Source organism: Bos indicus, chromosome 12 (genome assembly GCF_029378745.1).
Source record: "Bos indicus isolate NIAB-ARS_2022 breed Sahiwal x Tharparkar chromosome 12, NIAB-ARS_B.indTharparkar_mat_pri_1.0, whole genome shotgun sequence".
Taxonomy (NCBI): domain Eukaryota; kingdom Metazoa; phylum Chordata; class Mammalia; order Artiodactyla; family Bovidae; genus Bos; species Bos indicus.
Window position 1 is genome coordinate 19,018,329 of NC_091771.1, and position 19,826 is coordinate 19,038,154.

The following is a 19,826-nucleotide window of genomic DNA, read 5'->3' on the forward strand; positions in this document are numbered from 1 at the left end:
CTCTGAAAATAACTTGGTTTTTCTTTCCACAGATTTTCTTTAGTAACAAAACATGGAAGATCGACAGTCTTAAAACCCACATTTTAAAATGATGTTGCAGCTTTCAGTGGAGTTCTTATCCAGTGTTAACAGCCCAAGGCTAAAATACATGAGTGCTAAGACATTTTGCAGAAGGACTACTCGGCCAGGGTGATATTTTTCAACAGCACGTACTAACTGCACTACAGGATCCAAGGTTGACTGACTCCAGGGATTTGGACAAACCACATACACGGAGGGTTGACTGTAAATTATACACCTTTAACCCCTTCACTGTTCAAGGATCAACTGTACATCAAGTACAAAAACATTCCATATCAAAGTGGGTTTTGATTTTCTTTTTTAGAAAGTATTTCAGTGTTTCACCATATTGGAAAACATTTTTAAAAAGCAGAGACATCACATTGCTGACAAAGGTCTGTAGAGTCAAAGCTACGGTTTTGCCAGTAGTCATGTATGGATGTGCAAGTTGGACCATAAAGAAGGCTGAGGGCCGAAGAATTGATGCTTTGGAACTGTGGTGTTGGAGAAGACTCTTGAGAGTCTCTTGGACTGCAAGGAGATCCAACCAGTCAATCCTAAAGAAAATCAACTCTGAATATTCACTGGAAGGACTGATGCTGAAGCTCCAATACTTTGGGCATCTGATGCGAAGAGCCAACTCATTGGAGGAGACCCTGATGCTCGGAAAGACTGAGGGCAGGAGGAGAAGGGGACGACAGAGGACGAGATGGCTGGATGGCATCACCAACTCGATGGACAAGAGTTTGAGCGAAGTCTGAGAGATAGTGAAGGACAGGGAAGGCTGGCAAGCTGCAGTCCATGAGGTCACAAAGAATCGGACATGATTGAGTGACTGAACATACACTCAAAAAATATTCTGTAGTCTACTGATCACAAAAAATGTTTAATTAACCTCCTAAGAAAAGAAGTAAATGCTGATCATCTGGCATTAGCACTAAGTTTTAAAAAAATCATGTCCCCAAATCAATTCTGTAATTAGATTCTTGGCTCATATTTATTTCTACCCACCAAAAGCAAAATTTTAAGACATAGCTGCTCAGAAAGTAGTATTTTCTGGAAAGTTCTCTAATCTGATTAAACAAACAAACAAAAAACTCCCCAACTGTTTCTTCTAATGTTCAACCAGACACAGAAAACAAAAATTTCCTAAAAAGAAACAGTATAAATAGAAGCATTTCAAAATGTTTATACCTAAAACATGATCAGGACTATCTCGAGACAATGTTTTATACACATTTTCTCCCCTGATATCAACACTCATTCAGGTTTGTACTATAGGAATATTTAAGTCTTCTTTCTCTAAGTCCTTCTTTACTTTTTAAAAATTTGCAGAAAATTTGACAATGCATCTATAATATAAGGGTTCCACAACAATTAGCTTACTTTAAAAAATCTTCACAACTATTGAGTCAATATATTTTTGTTTTTTTAACATATGTACATTTGCTTCAAAATTCTCTTGTCAAAAGGAAGCCTGGAGGAACCACAGTAATTTTTATAGAAAAAAGAAGAAATATGAGAGGCAGGGAGTCTCCACCCTCCCATTTTCACAGAATGAAAGAAAAGTCACATAGGGTCCCTAAGCTGAATCACTGAAAATAACAGATTTTGCAGCTAATTTCCAATCTGCCTTAGCAGCAGCTTCCAATCAACTAACAGATATAGTAAGTGGGCTTCATTTTTATATTCTAAATGTATGTATTTCTACATTCTACAGTATTAAGGTAATAAAACGTAAAGGTACATTAGTCAATTATATAACTCCCAACAGAATAAAAAATAATTCAACCTAAAAAGAAGGCTTTTTGCCTTCTATTTTCTAATTTCTCTACATTGAATACATAAAATTTACAGGATTATGAGTTATTGTTTAACAATTTTTTTTAAAGTACAACTTTATGGTGACATGTTTCAAATACATTCATTCGTTCACTTAACTCAGCATGTACTTCTGAGTGCCAACTACACGCCCCCAATGGGACAGACTCTGGTGAAGCATGTTTGTGGTCTCAAACAAGGGACAGCTCTAATGTACTTTATATCAGAAAAGTGAAAACTACTGAAGGAAATGACCTGGCCTGGGTAGGCATACGGCATCTTCCATAAACTTTCTGGGGTAGATTTTAGCTGAAGGTCAGAAAGAACTTTCCAGCAATGAGAGTCGAGTTGCTGCCCCAGTGGTCCTGGCTCCCAGGTGGCGCTAGTGGTAAAGAACCTGCCTGCCAATGCAGGTTAGACAAAAGATACTCGGGTTGGATCCTTGGGTGGGGAAGATCCCCTGGAGGAGGGCATGGCAACCCACTCCAGTATTCTTGCCTGGAGAATCCCATGGACAGAGGAGCCTGGGGCTACAGTCCATGGCGTCGCACAGAATCGGACACAACAGAAGCAACGCAGCACAGTACAGGTGGTCCTGACTGGTTTTGGTCAGCAAGCTCCTTATCCCAAGAACACAGACCTCATGAGCACTGAGAAGGAGTATGGAGAGACACAGAAGGTTCAAAGTCAATTGCCAAATGAAGTGAAAAGTCATGGACCAATTTAAAATTGTATCACTGGGAGGAAATAAAATCTGAAGAAACAGCATTGCTAATAGAGATGTTCATGATGACAAAGAAAGGGTAGGAAAAAAACTAGACATCCATTTCCTATTAGAAATGATTTACTTTGATCATCATCCCATCTGTTGAAAAGGCCACAGAGAAAATCAGCTATATCTGACCTCATCAAATATTTATAATCATAATATAATCTGAAATAAAAATAGGATGCATTTTGAAAACCCAAGACATAATGGTCCATTTTGATCCCCAAATGCAGCAAAGATGCAGTCTGTCCTCCAACACATCTCCAAGGCCGCGGCTGCAGATCTTTGCATGAGTCTGGTAAATTCTCTGACACCAGGTGATCTCCCTGGTCACATGATGATAAAATGAAAGACTGACTGTGTCATTTTGGGTGCAAACCTTAGCTAGACACCTCAACCAAAGCTATTGCTCTTTGACTTTTATTCTCCATGAAGACATGAAACCAACCATCTCAGCCTTCAGTTCCCTAATTATCCTTAATGCATCCTTTCCGTGTTCACTCAGTTCAAAAACTGGCCACCCATGTGCTGGGCACAAGGCACACAGATGAACGGGATACAGCTCCTACGCAGAGGGAGCTGACATTCTGATGGTACTATGGCTCTTCACTTCCAGAAAATGCACACAAAGAACTGCAGGCTCCCAAAGCCCATTCACTGAGGGACTCTCCAGAGATCCATGAATCAATCCTGTATAAAAAACCACCGAACAAAAAGGAGTCCAGAGCAGGCTCTTCATCCATGAATAACCGTGAGTGACAATTAGATGATGACAGAACTTCAGAGCAAACACAGGGATAAATCACAGGGCAGCCCTGGCTTATGACAGGGCAACAGTGGGGCAAAAGCACAGTGGGTCCTGAGAAAAAATGTATTACGCTCGCCTGGAGAAATACTTGAAATATCACATGCCGTCTGCTAGTCCCATGAGATGTGGCTCTTTATATTCCAACCTGCAGTGGGGCTGCTGGGACTCCAGTTTCCTATCTTAGGTAGAAACAGGAGAAACAACCATTTTTGAAGCTGTGAACAGAGAATAAAGCAAGCCAGATTTCATTTTTTTAGGGGTCAGTCCATTCAGTGATTCCCTAAACAGAAGTGAAGTCACTCATCATGTTCCTGGTCCCATGAGAAAAAAAGGGGGGAAGGTGCCCCCGGGGAGTTATGGGCGGCGTGTTTGCGCACGCTGGTTTACGTTACCTCTGCGTCGTATCTGACCGCAGCGGAGAACAGCGAGAAGGCGTTCTCCACGGTGATTCCTCGCTTGATGATATGCTGACAAAGTTTCTTCAGCCTGTTTTCGCAGTAGGATGTCGCCAAGTCCAGAAGACCTGAAAGTAAAGTATGGGATGCTTAATGGAGCTCATAATAGTTTCCAACCATCTACAGACATTTCATTTTGGTGAAGACAGTTATACAGATAAGTCAGCAGGAGCTTCTTAGGGAACAGTACTCTCAATCTTACTAAATAAATTCTCTAAGTTCGACCCTTCCCCACCTCCCAAACACACCTCTCCTATACTCCATTTATACAATTTCTTCTATAGTACAAAGGAAGAGGAAAAAATCGAATTGTCCTGTGTTTCCAAAATGATACGCTTAATTCATTAGCAACTTACACTTCAAGATTAAAAGAGTAAAATAAGACCACAGTCATAAATTAACTGTGTCCATAATTATTAACTGTGATATCTATATATACTTCCTGAATTTTTTTTTAATTGAAGTACAGTTGATTTACAATGTTGTGCTAATTTCTGCTGCACAGCAAAGCGACTCCGTTATCCACTTATATACTCTACCATGCTGTTTCTCAGTTGCTCAGTTGTGTCTGACTCTTCACGACCTCATGGACTGCAGCATGCCAGGCTTCCCTGTCCTTCACCATCTCCCGGAGCATATCATGAGACAAATGCATATTCCCTGTGAGGGACAGGGAAGCTTGGCATGCTGCAGTCCATGGGGTTGTAAACAATCTGACACGACTTGCTGACTGAACAACATATTTTCTTTTACATTCTTTTCCATTATGATTTATCCCAGGACATTGAATATGGTTCCGCATGCTATACAGTAGGATGTTGTTTATCCATCCTGTATGTAATGGCAAACCACTTCAGTATTCTTGCCTTGAGAACCCCATAAACAGTATGAAAAGGCAAAATGATAGGATACTGAAAGAGGAACTCCCCAGGTCAGTAGGTGCCCAATATGCTACTGGAGATCAGTGGAGAAACAACTCCAGAAAGAGTGAAGGGATGGAGCCAAAGCAAAAAGAATACCCAGCTGTGGATATGACTGGTGATAGAAGCAAGGTCCGATGCTGTAAAAAGCAATATTGCACAGGAACCTGGAATGTCAGGTCCATGAATCAAGGCAAATTGGAAGTGGTTAAACAGGAGATGGCAACAGTGAATGTCGACATTCTAGGAATCAGCGAACTGAAATGGACTGGAATGGGTGAATTTAACTCAGATGACCATTATATCAACTACTGCGGGCAGGAATCCCTCAGAAGAAATGGAGTAGCCATCATGGTCAACAAGAGAGTCCAAAATGCAGTACTTGGATGCAATCTCAAAAACGACAGAATGATCTCTGTTCGTTTCCAAGGCAAACCATTCAATATCACAGTAATCCAAGTCTATGCCCCAACCAGTAATGCTGAAGAAGCTGAAGTTGAACGGTTCTATGAAGACCTACAAGACCTTTTAGAACTAACACCCAAAAAAGATGTCCTTTTCATTATAGGGAACTGGAATGCAAAACTGGGAAGTCAAGAAACACCTGGAGTAACAGGCAAATTTGGCCTTGGAATACGGAATGAAGCAGGGCAAAGACTAATAGAGTTTTGCCAAGAGAACACACTGGTCATAGCAAACACCCTCTTCCAACAACACAAGAGAAGACTCTATACATGGACATCACCAGATGGTCAACACTGAAATCAGATTGATTATATTCTTTGCAGCCAAAGATGGAGAAGCTCTATACAGTCAGCAAAAACAAGACCAGGAGCTGACTGTGGCTCAGACCATGAACTCCTTATTACCAAATTCAGACTTAAATTGAAGAAAGTAGGGAAAACCACTAGACCATTCAGGTATGACCTAAATCAAATCCCTTATGATTATACAGTGGAAGTGAGAAATAGATTTAAGGGACTAGATCTGATAGATAGAGTGCCTGATGAGCTATGGAATGAGGTTCGTGACATTGTACAGGAGACAGGGATCAAGACCATTCCCAAGAAAAAAGAAATGCAAAAAAGCAAAATGGCTGTCTGGGGAGGCCTTACAAATAGCTGTGAAAAGAAGAGAAGCGAAAAGCAAAGGAGAAAAGGAAAGATATAAGCATCTGAATGCAGAGTTACAAAGAATACCAAGGAGAGATAAGAAAGCCTTCTTCAGCGATCAATGCAAAGAAATAGAGGAAAACAACAGAATGGGAAACACTAGGGATCTCTTCAAGAAAATCACAGATACCAAAGGAATATGTTATGCAAAGATGGGCTCAATAAAGGACAGAAATGGTATGGACCTAACAGAAGCAGAAGATACTAAGAAGAGATGACAAGAATACACAGAAGAACTGTACAAAAAAGATCTTCACGACCCAGATAATCACGATGGTGTGATCACCAACCTAGAGCCAGACATCCTGGAATGTGAAGTCAAGTGGGCCTTAGGAAGCATCACTACGAACAAAGCTAGTGGAGGTGATGGAATTCCAGTTGAGCTATTTCAAATCCTGAAAGATGATGCTGTGAAAGTGCTGCACTCAATATGCCAGCAAATTTGGAAAACTCAGCAGTGGCCACAGGACTGGAAAAAGTCAGTTTTCATTCCAATCCCAAAGAAAGGCAATGCCAAAGAATGCTCAAACTACCACACAATTGCACTCATCTCACACGCTAGTAAAGTAATGCTCAAAATTCTCCAAGCCAGGCTTCAGCAATATGTGAATTGTGAACTTCCAGATGTTCAAGCTGGTTTTAGAAAAGGCAGAGGAACCAGAGATCAAATTGCCAACATCTGCTGGATCATGGAACAAGCAAGAGAGTTTCAGAAAAGCATCTATTTCTGCTTTGTTGACTATGCCAAAGCCTTTGACTGTGGGGATCACAATAAATTGTGGAAAATTCTGAAAGAGATGGGAATACCAGATCACCTGATCTGCCTCTTGAGAAATCTGTATGCAGGTCAGGAAGCAACAGTTAGAACTGGACATGGAACAACAGACTGGTTCCAAATAGGAAAAGGAGTTCGTCAAGGCTGTGTATTGTCACCCTGTTTATTTAACTTATATGCAGAGTACATCATGAGAAACGCTGGGCTGGAAGAAGCACAAGCTGGAATCAAGACTGCCAGGAGAAATATCAATAACCTCAGATATGCAGATGACACCACCCTTATGGCAGAAAGTGAAGAGGAACTCAAAAGCCTCTTGATGAAAGTGAAAGTGGAGAGTGAAAAAGTTAGCTTAAAGCTCAACATTCAGAAAACCACGATCATGGCATCCGGTCCCATCACTTAATGGGAAATAGATGGGGAAACAGTGGAAACAGTGTCAGACTTTATTTTTCTGGGCTCCAAAATCACTGCAGATGGTGATTGCAGCCATGAAATTAAAAGACATTTGCTCCTTGGAAGAAAAGTTATGATCAACCTAGACAACATATTAAAAAGCAGAGACATTCCTTTGTCAACAAAGGTCCATCTAGTCAAAGCTATAGCTTTTCCAGGAGTCACATATGGATGTGAGAGTTGGACTATAAAGAGAGCTGAGTACCAAAGAACTGATGCTTTTGAACTGTGGTGTTGGAGGTGACTCTTGAGAGTCCCTTGGACTGCAAGGAGATCCAACCAGTCCATCCTAAAGGAAATCAGTCCTGAATATTCATTGGAAGGACTGATGCTGAATCTGAAGCTCCAATACTTTGGCCACCTGACACGAAGAACTGATTCACTGGAAAAGACCCTGATGCTGGGAAAGATTGAAGGCAGGAGGAGAAGGGGACAATAGAGGATTAGATAGTTGGATGGCATCACCGACTCGATGGACATGAGTTTGAGTAAACTCCGGGAGTTGGTGATGGACAGGGAGGCCTGGTGTGCTGCAGTCCATGGGATGGCAAAGAGTCGGACATGACTGAGCAACTAATTGAACTATAAGAGTATGGGAAGGTGGCTCAGTTGTGTCTGACTCTTTGCGACCCCATGGACTATACAGTCCATGAAGTTCTCCAGGCCAGAATACCGAAGTGGGTAGCCTTTCCCGTCTCCAGAGGATCTTCCCAACCCAGGAATCGAACCCAGGTCTCCCACATTGCAGGCCGATTCTTTACCAGCTGAGTCACAAGGTGAGCCCAGAAAGAGTTGGGAGACATGTTTTTGACCCTGTGCCGTGGCCAGTCCCAGCGCGGCTGGTACCTATGGCGTCCTCCGGGGGCAGGTCCACTGCGTCCGTGTAGAGGTACTGGAGAAAGGCACGGTATACGGCGTAGGAGAACTGGTCTATCTCTATCACCTCCTTCATGTCCTCATTCCAGTAAGACTGGAACATGGATCGGAAGTGCTCACACCTGAAACACAACAGCAAAACTCACCTGCTTAAGGCGGTGGGAGCAAGCATGAACAAGTATTACAGGGATGGTTACTCTATTTGAGTAGTACATTCATTCCACGTACAAAAACCAAAATATATTCCACATGCAAGGGTTTTTATATTCACCTTTTACATACACTCACTTTCATTCTTTAAGGTATTGCCTAGTAAAACAGTAAGAACTATACATAGCCTCAAAGTAGCCAGCGCTTCAACAAGTACCACTGTTTGCATCTGACAGACCTCATTCAGATAAGGCTTTTGCTTACCTGTTTTGTTTAAAAGATGTTATACAGAAGGGCATTTCAAACAATGAAATTCAAAAGAAATTCAAAAGTGACTGTTCAAACTTTTGATATGTATCTGCTGCTGCTAACTGCTGCTAAGTCGCTTCAGTCGTGTCCGACTCTGTGCAACCCCATAGACGGCAGCCCACCAGGCTCCCCCGTCCCTGGGATTCTCTAGGCAAGAACACTGGAGTGGGTTGCCATTTCCTTCTCCAATGCATCAAAGTCAAAAGTGAAAGTGAAGTCACTCAGTCATGTCCAACTCTTCATGACCCCATGGACTGCAGCCTACCAGGCTCCTCTGCCTGTGGGATTTTCCAGGCAAGAGTACTGGACTGGGTTGCCATTGCCTTCTCCGTGATATGTATCAATACCACTCAAATGATTCAGTGTTTGTATGTTACCAGCACATTCTTGCAATCACCATTTTTGTAATCAGCACATTCTTAAAATGGTTTTAAAAGTTAACTGGATTATGTTCAAAAGGATTTTTATTCCATTACTGTACATGACAACTTTCCTTCTTTTCTGACTCATCCTCAAAACAGCCACCATCCCAACTTTGTTCCTTTTCTTTCATCTGCTCCCCTTCTTCTTCCAAGCCTGTTACCAATTTATTTGTGACACTCACTAGGATAGTCACATATTTGAAGAAAAACTAAACAGGTCTTTTTGTATTGTATTTACATGTACAGATACACCTAAATGAGGAACTGATTTCTGAATATTTGATTTTCTTAAAGTATAACATACTTCATGATTTTTTTTTAAATCATCTTTTCAAATCCTTTTTAAAATGAGTTACAGTAGAAAAACACAAATATATGTTCAATATCCATTCAGAATACTGAAAGAATGGCTCCACTTACAAAGGAAATTACCTCATCTGTGAGGGAAAAAGTTACAGTTGTCTAGGCAAGGGTTCTGGGGAAGGCAATGGCACCCCACTCCAGTACTCTTGCCTGGAAAATCCCATGGATGGAGGGGCCTGGTAGGCTGCAGTCCATGCAGTCGCCAAAGTCGGACACGACTGAGCGACTTCACTTTCACTTTTCACTTTCATGCTTCGGAGAAGGAAATGGCAACCCACTCCAGTGTTCTTGCCTGGAGAATCCCAGGGACGGGGGAGCCTGGTGGGCTGCTGTCTATGGGGTCGCACAGAGTCAGACACGACTGAAGTGACTTAGCAGCAGCAGGCAAGGGTTAATAGATGAACTCAGTCAGAACACTATGCAGGAAAATCCGACGGGCTGACCACAGGTCTTCAGACAGAAACAATTCCCCTTCACCTTTTCAATTACTACTTTGGTGTAGACACTTACTCCTTTAAAGCAATGAATGACATAGCATTTTAGTTCCCTAAAAACATGTTATTTTGTAAATAGATGTTAAACTAAATTTTGAAAAAAGACTCGTAAATGGCCAGTTTAACTCTCAATGGTCAGATTTTATGTGCCTCTCTCTCGAATGGCAGCCTCAGTGAGCAATCATCCAGTTATTAATTAATACAAAGTTCCCTCACATTTATACAAAGAACTCCTGCCATGTACCATATTTAGAGAACATTTCTTCAACTGGGAATTAGTTGTCTCTCAGGACCAGAAAGTCCAGTATTCCTAAGTTTTCTGCTTGTGGAAAATGAAGTTTTAACTGCTGCTGCTGCTGCTAAGTTGCTTCAGTCGTGTCTGACTCTGTGCGACCACATAAGACGGCAGCCCACCAGGCTCCCCTGTCCTTGGGATTCTCCAGGCAAGAACACTGGAGTGGATTGCCATTTCCTTCTCCAATGTATGAAAGTGAAAAGTGAGAGTGAAGTCGCTCAGTCATGTCTGACTCTGTGACCCCATGGACTGTAGCCCACCAGGCTCCTCTGTGCATGGGATTTTCCAGGCAAGAGTGCTGGAGTGGGGTGCCACTGCCTTCTCTGGAAGTTTTAACTAAAAGAAGACATATACACTTTTCACTGATGGGCCTTTGTATTTTCTTAAAGCTATATACAATTTTTTTGATGGAAATAATTATGTATGAGCTACTTCATTTAACAAACAATACAGAAAAATACTCCCACATTATGCTTTTTCTAAAAGGCGCATGAGTGTACACATGCGCACACACACACACACAAACATACACGCAAAACTTTTCAATAACGAGTGGACTGATACTACATGCAAAATTATTAAGTGTGCTGTTTCACTCTACTCCCAAGATTAGTTCTTATTAGTCTCCATTGTGTGGGATAACAAGGAAATGGAGACTGCAAAAGAGTAAGGTTACTGATGACTCTAAACTAAGAGAAAATACCTGATTTTCAAAACAGCTTTATGGACATGGATGTATTTCCCATCAATTCGAAACTTCAGATCGGCAGTTTCTGGACTGTCAAATTCTTTCTTCAGTGACTCTGCAACTGTTAGAAAGTCTTCATGCTCTGAAGGAAGCAAGCACATTAACACAGGTGCTCAAGCTTTGAAAGACTTCACAAAGATACTGACTAGCACGATGGATAATTCCATTAGATTTTTCTCAGAAGAGTTCACCCCTTACTCGACAAATCAACTTTCCAGTATTAAAATCAATGTCATAGAAATTAAATTAAATTTCATAGGCTAACAGGGAGACAAAAAATTCCAGGGGCCGTCGTCAGCACTGAATGAAGGTACTGCAGACACAGGAGATAGCTCTTGATGTCCCCAAGATGAGAAGGTCTCAGCAGCTGGTGATACCCAAATGTCGCTAAGTGTATGCTGCTGCTGCTGCTGCTAAGTCGCTTCAGTCGTGTCCGACTCTGTGCGACCCCATAGACGGCAGCCCACCAGGCTCCCCTGTCCCTGGGATTCTCCAGGCAAGAACACTGGAGTGGGTTGCCATTTCCTTCTCCAATGCATGAAAGTGAAAAGTCAAAGTGAAGTCGCTCAGTTGTATCCGACTCTAAGCGACCCCATGGACTGTAGCCCACCAGGGTCCTCCGTCCATGGGATTTTCCAGGCAAGAGTACTGGAGTGGGGTGCCATTGCCTTCTAAACTATAAGAAAAAAAATGTATATTTGGATTCTGTAAAGCAATTATCCTTCAATAAAAAAATAAATTAATTAAAAAAAAAAGTATATTTGGAAAGGCCAAAAACCGGTCTTCCAAACTAAGCTAGACATTAAAAATGTGTATTCTGCGGACTTCCCTGGTCCAGAAGTTAAGACTTCACCTTCTAGCTCAGGGGGTGTGGGTCTGATCCCTAGTCAGGAAACTAAAATCAAAAAACAAAACAAAACAAAACAAAACATAAATCTGAAACACTGTTGTAACAAATTCAATCAAGACTTTAAAAACATGGTCCACATAAAAAAAAAATCTTTTTGAAAAGAAAAGGTTATAGATTGTCATTTTACCTAAACTCTTCTCTCGAAAGTTTGAGTAGTGTTCATCTAAGGGTGAGAATTGATCAGTTTTCCTTCACTGAAGCACTTTTGGACACCTCTGCTCTGCTTTTAGGGTAGTTTCAAGGAGTTGGTAAATTCAATTCAAGGAGTCCTAAGAAACACATTCCTCACTTGAGTGGTCACGCTAGAGCAGTGTTCCTTCCCAGGGTGACCCTTTTCCCTCCCTACCTGGCATCTAAACATCGTTCTTAACATTAAAAATCAATGCAGCACAAACAATAATCCTCACACACTATCTGAAAGCAGAGCAAATTTACTTAGTAGGAATGTGTACTTAAGAGGAGTGGCAAAAAAAAAAAAAAAAAGAGGAGTGGCTTTACTAAACCGTGGTCACACTGCCTGATAAAAAGGTGCAAGGACATTTAATTCTTACATGTAAGTAGAACTGTGTTATCATGAAAACTAAAGGCGTGTGTACAAACTCATGCAACACTTTCTTGTGCTTTACATGTGTGAACAAAGGAAAAGAGGAGAAGCAGCTGGCTAACAGGGAAACTTAAAAATTCCAGAGACCTTCACTGGCACTGCTGAATGAAGGTACTACTGAGGCAGGAGACCCATTTCCAATTCCCCAAAATGAGGACTTCCCCCAGGACGCAGCAGCTGCTGTCACCAGGGCAACTCTTACAGAGGGGCAACTGCTAAAAGCTAGGCTGAAACCTAACAACGAGCTTTCCATGAGCTCTGTTATCAGACTCTCCTAAGGAAATACCATGTGCCTAAGCCCTGTTACTCTAACCTACAGCCTCCCCTCCGATCCTGACGACGCAGAGCTCTCTTGGCTGTGGAGGAAAGATGGATATTCTTTCAAAAACCTGACCCTGTAATCTGAATCCCCAGTGAATGAAAAGATGGGAAATAACTAAGATGGGCAAAGAGTCCAAGAGCCTAGATTGTTACCCACCCTCCCCACCCAGAACACAGTTCTTCTCAGAGCCTCAACTCCTGCATCTCGTCCTAAGGGCTGGACCACCTTGGTTTCTGGCAACTAGTATCACCCTCCAGAGAAGAAACTGTTCTTCAGAGGTACCCATTCATCCTCTGACTTTCTTCCCAGCACTCTGCTGAGATCAGAAACTGTGAGTAAGCAAACACTTCTGACGTTTAGAGGGTGGACAGGAAAAGAGGTCACCTGGAGATATACTTAGTGACTGTACTTTTTCCAAACTTAATAGAAAATGGTAGGACATTTGGTCTGAAAAGAATGTCTTTTCAAGATGAGGATTTTAAGATGCAAGAACCCTTTCATAAACAGGTCCAGGTTAGGCAGGTATATGAGACTCTGAAAATGTGTACAGGTCTATACATATGTGTGAGTATGGCCAAGGAGTCCCGTCCTATGAACTAAATTTTCTCTAATCACAACATTCACTGCAAACAATCACTGAATTACAGTTAGAGAATCTGGAAAGGTTCCATTTCTTTAAGTTGAGCAGCAGCTTTACTTTTCCTAAACATCTTTCCCCATGACCACAAAGACTGGTCACCTGTTGATGGGACAGCCCCAGCTGCCTGACGCACCTGAGCTGGACGTGTCTTACAAGACCTTCAGTATCAACTGCTGAGCAACCAAACCCCATGCTGTCACAGCTGTATTAATTTTCAAGCACAGGGTTTCCTGGCTCACTTTATTCCCTCTGCATTATAAACAAAAGAACAATTTAGAAAAAATACATTTAGAATACACTAAAAAAAAAAAAAAAAGAAATACACTGGCTAAAAGGTACAAAAAAGAAATAAAAAGAGACCAAGATTATCCTGCTAATGGCTACTCAGCTTGATGACAGCTTCACATTTTCGATCAACAACAGGCCCATGAAGGAAGACAGTATTCAGAAAAGGGACAGCTGACGTAACCAAAGATCACCCTGAATTCCACTATCCTTTTATTCTTTTTCAGGCCACACTGTGCAGCAGGTGGAATCTTAGTTCCTTGACTAGGGATCGAACCTGGGCCCCCTGCAGTGGGAGCACAGAGTCTTTAACTACCAGGTAAGTCCCCCACTATCCTTCATAATATCTCTCCTTAGCTCTCCTCCAAGGAAAAAAAAAGTTTGAGGTTGGTTGAAAGGAAAAAAGGAGAAAAAAAAGTGGAATTAACTCCACAAAGTTAACAAGTTCTTCATTTTTTTTTAAGTTCACGTTAAATTATATGATAAATTCAGTATTACAAAAGCACTTAAGAACATTTGTACACACTCAAATATCTGTACATGAATGTTCAAGACAACAGTATTCACAATAGCCAAAAAGTGGAAACCATCCAAATGTCCATCAACAGATAGATGACAAACTGTGGTCTATATATATAACACAACACTGCTGCTGCTGCTGCTGAGTCGCTTCAGTCGTGTCCGACTCTGTGCGACCCCATAGACGGCAGCCCACCAGGCTCCGCCGTCCCTGGGATTCTCCAGGCAAGAACACTGGAGTGGGTTGCCATGTCCTTCTCCTACTCAGTCATAAAAAGAAGCACTGACACGTATTATGTTACAACCTGGATGGGTCTCAAAAGCACTGAGTGAAAGAAGTCAGACACAAAAGGTTGTACATGGTAAGATTCCACCTAAGGCAAACATCCAGAACCGGTAAATCCATAGATAGAAACAAAACAAAACAAACAAATTGGTAGCTGCCAGTGGTTGGGGGGGAGAAAGAATGGGGAGTGACTGCGTAATGGGTATAGGGGTTTCTTCTAAGGTGATGAAATGCTGCAGAGCTTGATGGAAATGCTGGCTCAGCAACATGGTGAAGGCAGTAAATGCCTCTGAATTGTATACTTTAAAAATGGTTCATTTTTGTATGTGAATTTCACCTCAAACTGAAAACACCCAAGAGGAGGAAATAATAAATTCATATAATATTCCATAGCATTTTAATAAACAGTATCATGCAAGTCTAATTTGGGGAAGGGTTTTAAAGCTAAAGGAGGATAAAGCATTCTGAAGCGGACGGAGCCCACAGCCAGCAGACGCACAGGCACAGCGCTCCGCTGACGGTGCCCTTCGTCCGGGCGGGCAGCCGGAGCTCTCTCTCACCCACAGACAGGAGGCGCCACGTGACGGCGGGCGTGGCAAAGCAGGCGAACACGTCGTCGGTGGAGGATAAGTGCGTGAGGTGCGGCAGGGTCACCGACTGGCCGCGGCACTGGCCCCACATGTACACATGGCCGCCCTGCGTCTTGGCGGCCGACGTGTGCGCTGAGTGGCAGGCCGCGATCTCTATCACCCTGGAGAGTTTTAAGAAAAACGCACGTTATGTTTGCTTTGCAGAAGCCCAAGCGCACCACACAGGGTAAGTAAAAGTTTTGTGCTCCGAACATCTCAAAGAGCCCAGGATCCAGGAAAGTTAGCTGTCAGGTCATACGGACAAAACCAAAAGACTGGAGCAACAGCTCTGGGTTACACTCATCCTGGTGCCCTGTTCTCACCCAAAGCTCATTCTGAGTTAGGACAAGTAATGCATACTGTTGAGGAAAACCTGGGAAAACGGACTAGCAACCACAGTAAATGAGGAAAGTAGACACTGAAAAAAATGTCCTGGCAGTTCTGGGGGCTTACCCAGTAGCAAAAAATCCTGTATTCAATAAACCATTTCCTTACACATACAACTTTCTCTCTTTCCCCCAATCGGGGCTCAGAACGCTCATTAGGCTGACTAAGCAGTGGTCCAGGGGTCATGGACTCTGAATATCCCAATCCAAAGGGACATCAAGCCAAACTTACTACATTTCTCTGCATGCTTCTTAAGTGGCGTCCCAGAATTAGAAGTCAACATCCTAAAGCTTTAGTGGGCAAGAACTCACAATATGGCTCAACAAACACTTAAGCATCTATTCCAGTAACACACATTAAATCAAATCAATATTAAAACAGATAATGGCCTTTCAAGGGCAGATTTTTTTTATTTAAAAGTTTAGTTGGCTCAAAGGGAAAATAATAGGTTTTAAATTTCAACATGGTGACAGACCCTACTGGGAAGTCTGCAGGCAATACACCAAAATGCATGAATGCCTTTCGGTGGTTATGTCGGGTGGTCATCTGAGAAAGCTGCAAGAGAATCATGTCAACTTCACCTTCACGCTGACTGGTACAGCACTCTCGTTCACAATGAGAACGTTAACGAACGGAAGAGCTACAAAGCCAAACACCAGCGCTCCAGCACACAGGCCCAAGTCCCCATGCACACACAATCCCAAGACATGGTACCGCCAAGTTACCTTTCTTTCTCCACCATGATGTGTGCTGGGCTTAGCAGGTTATTTTTATTGCCAGTTCCCAGCTGCCCATACGTGTTAGCTCCCCAGGCATAGAGCAAGCCCTCATCGGTTAGTGCTAGAGTATGTGCATAGCCGCAGACAATCTGCAAGTAAATTTACATGGTTACCATCAACAGGAGAACAGGAAGGGCAGGGGAAACATCTACTTAAAGATTACAGCCAGCTCCTGCAGAATGCCAATTCATCATCAGATGTGGACTGACATTCTCTGGAACATTAAAAAAGCATTCGAAAAGCCTATACCTGAGACTACTGGCTTTTTCCCAGTAGCTTTTCAAATTATCAAGACCAATGTGCCAGCACCATGGTCTTGCTTCTCATCATGGGAATTTAGGGAGAATATAAATGTGGCAGATGAAGGCACAGGGTACTGTTCAACAAGTCTGGTTAAAAGAGTGAATCTCTGGGACTTCCCTATTGGTCCAATGATTGGGACTCCATGCTTCTATTACAGGAGGAACAAGTTCAATCCCTGGTCCGGGATCTAAATTCTCACAATGTTCCAAGTCAGAGCAGGGAAGACAGACGGGGAGCAGCAGCTAGGAGCCCACCACACATACCTGGTTGACACACACACTGTGCAAAGCTGCCACTCTCACGGGGGTCAGCTGATTGCCATTGTTTCCCAAGCCGAGCTGACCATTGCCGTTGTAGCCCCAGCCATACACCTTAGAGAAAGGGGGAGAAGAGGGTTTTAAAACTGCTGGTAGGAGGAAAGAGATAAAAATGAAATCCGTCTAAACAAATGAGAGATTTCTTTCACTTCCAACACTCTTATTCTAGTGAATGAGGTCCTACAACTGATCTCCAAACAGATGTTTCAGGCATGGGGATGACAGAATCCGGCAGCTTCTACTCCAGAGCTTACTAGCTGGATAGCCTTGGGCGAGTCATTAATTCTTGCTTGCTATAAGAGGAACCTAAGGCTCATTAACAACTATTAACCACTGACTGTATTTCAGGATTTTTTGAGAAGTACTAGGAATTAAGTCTTTGGAAGCAGGTGAACAGGGGAGATGGACATACGCAATTCTTCTGCAGCCAGACAGCAAGTGCTGGGGTAGAGATATAATCAAGGCACTACAGGTAGAGAGGAGAAAGGACTTAGCCATAGGAAGAAAGTTAAGCAAAGATTTTTTTAGATAGCAGAAATCTGAGCAGGGTAGATGCTCAGATCTGGCTAAAGGGTAGATGCGGATGAAGGTATACCTTCATCCCAGGGAGAGGCAGGTTCAGGAGATAAGCAGGTGGGCTGGCTGGTCCCACCTTGGGTGGTGGTGGGGAAAAGACCAGAAGGAAAAGTAAAGGCCAAGGGAAGAAGTGCCCAAACATAGACCAAGGAACGTGAAATGCATCCATGGATTTGCCACTGAAATATTCCAAAGCAGAGATAAACATGATTAAAGTTGTATTCTGGAGCTATCTTGCAGGCAGCAACATGAAGGGTGACTGTGGTGAGCAAGACCAGAGGCAGAAAGACCTCAAAGACATAAACTCATCTCCCGTTGGCAGATAGTGAGCTCTGATGGGGGTCCAGCAAAGGCAGTGACGGCAGGAGCACAGGAGAGGGGACAGAGGAAAGAGGTGTAAGGAGGGGACACAGGAGGATGTGGGGACCCCTCAGACGCCTGCAGCAAGAGGGGTCACGCTGCTCAAATCTCTGCTTTGGAATATTTCAGTGGCAGATCCATGGATGCATTTCACGTTCCTTGGTCTGTGTTTGGGCCCTTCATCCCTTGGCCTTTACTTTTCCTTCTGGTCTTTTCCCCACCACCACCCAAGGTGGGTCCAGCCAGCCCACCTGCTTATCTCCTGAACCTGCCTCTCCCTCACTCTGCTCAAAGCAGCAGAGCCGGGCACAGGTCTGACAGTGACTGTTGAAGGCTGAGAACAGCCAGTGTGCAAAGGGTGAAGTCCTGGCCAGGAACAGACAGAAGGCCTGGCTCAGATCAGAAACACGAGGTGTGGTGGCAACACACCCCAGGGCAACGCAGGGCAAATGGGCGTGGGTGAGGGCCTTCCACATCCCTGTGACAAGGGGAAAAGGAGACAAGGAGTTCAGGGTGCTAGCAAGATATTGCCAAAAGCACGTTTAGTGTCGGAAGTCTAACAGGTTTGAACCTTCTGGGGAGAAATTTGGCAAGAGCTATCAAAAAATGTACCCTATTTCTGGAAAATTATTCTATAGAAATACTTGTGTGTACAAAGATATACACACAAACAGTAACAGAGAAAATCAGTGCAACAGTGTTTTTAATAGCCAAATATGAAAAAAAAAAAAAAAAGTTGAAATGCCCATCAGAAGAGTTCTGGATATGGGTCATGGAAAACCAACATCCATACAAAGAAAATTAAGCAACTGTTATAATGGTTATAATGGAAGCAACTATAAATGGTCTGCCAATGGATCCAGGTAAAACATCTATGCTGTTAAAGCAGAAAAGGTGCAGACTGGCAGAGAAAAGCGGTAGGTAATTATACTCACCCATATGTAACTATTTATAGAGAAAGGTCCAAAAGGATATACATCAAGCCATTAAAAAACTGAGGGAAAGGCATTCACTTTTTATTTCATATGTCTTATTTGTTTTCCTTTGTTGAATTAATCACATAATAATTTTTAAATTAAATTTACTTTTAAAAATTAAAAAAGTTTTTCAAAAAATAAATAAAGAAAGAAGTGGAAAATACTGGGATGGAGGATGTTAGATGACTATCCCAAGGAATTCAGAAGTCATCCAGCATAATATCAGGCTTGATTCAGAAAGTCAGCTAACAGAGCTGAGCACTCAGTAAACTCTATAGCACCCTCACACCCCGATGCAGGATGCCGTACATTCGCGTTCAGAGAAGTATCCTGGAGTAAAGTTTGTGCACTGGGACACATACAAGTGGTAAAAGGTCCATTTAAGTAGAAGCTGCAACCAGAACAATTTTATAGAAATAACCATCAGCTCAAAGGTGACTGTGGTCAAGGATCACTGAAAGGTGGGTTTTTTAAAAGTAGCTAATAACCATCAGGATGAAAAATTCTGCATTTGCAAGTTGCTTCTTCCTAGGGGCAAGCATTGCAGACACCAGCAGGCACAGAGCCTTCATGCCCATTAGCATCAGTGTTTATAAACACCGTCAGCTAACTTTAAAGAGCGCACAGGGCCTCTCACCTTCTGAGGTGGCCCGCACTCGGTCTGCAGAGTGTTTCGATGAGACAGGCTGTATTCTGTCTATGGAATGTCTATCTCTCTAAATAAACCAGCTTTCACTTAAAAAAAAAAAAAAAAGAGTCCTCTTTCATTAGAAGAAAGCGGTAACGTCAACTTCTTTCATCTACTACATTAAATCACAAACAAATGCCTGTAAGCATCGGGCTATGTGAATCTGGCAAAAACACATTCAACTTCTACTTGCAGATAAACCTTGGAACTTAAAAATTCATAATGAGGAGTGAACAGCCTGTGGTTGCACCTCTATCAGTTAACTATCCATGGAGCCATCAAATCAGAGCACTCTTCCTTCCATGATCTAAGCCCGTACCTCATAAAGAAAAGGACAGGAGAAAGGGGGGT

General features: G+C 42.6%; 1 protein-coding gene across 13 annotated transcripts in view; it reads right to left on the minus strand.

Moving 5' to 3' along the window:
- RCBTB1 (RCC1 and BTB domain containing protein 1) overlaps nt 1-19,826 on the minus strand; it is a 73,991-nt gene that overhangs the window by 20,339 nt on the left and 33,826 nt on the right. For 9 of the 13 annotated variants that reach the window (XM_070800108.1, XM_019971302.2, XM_070800110.1 and 6 more), the window contains exons 7-12: nt 16,821-16,928; nt 16,201-16,343; nt 15,020-15,210; nt 10,849-10,975; nt 8,083-8,234; nt 3,851-3,981 (exon numbers count right to left, since the gene is read on the minus strand). In XM_070800108.1, coding sequence (XP_070656209.1) covers nt 3,851-3,981; nt 8,083-8,234; nt 10,849-10,975; nt 15,020-15,210; nt 16,201-16,343; nt 16,821-16,928 — 852 coding nt within the window. Of the gene's footprint in view, nt 1-3,841; nt 3,982-7,997; nt 8,235-10,848; nt 10,976-13,589; nt 13,619-14,958; nt 15,211-16,200; nt 16,344-16,820; nt 16,929-19,826 lie in introns of those variants that run through there. The other 4 variants (XM_070800111.1, XM_070800112.1, XR_011569704.1 and 1 more) reach the window with 4 other exon arrangements.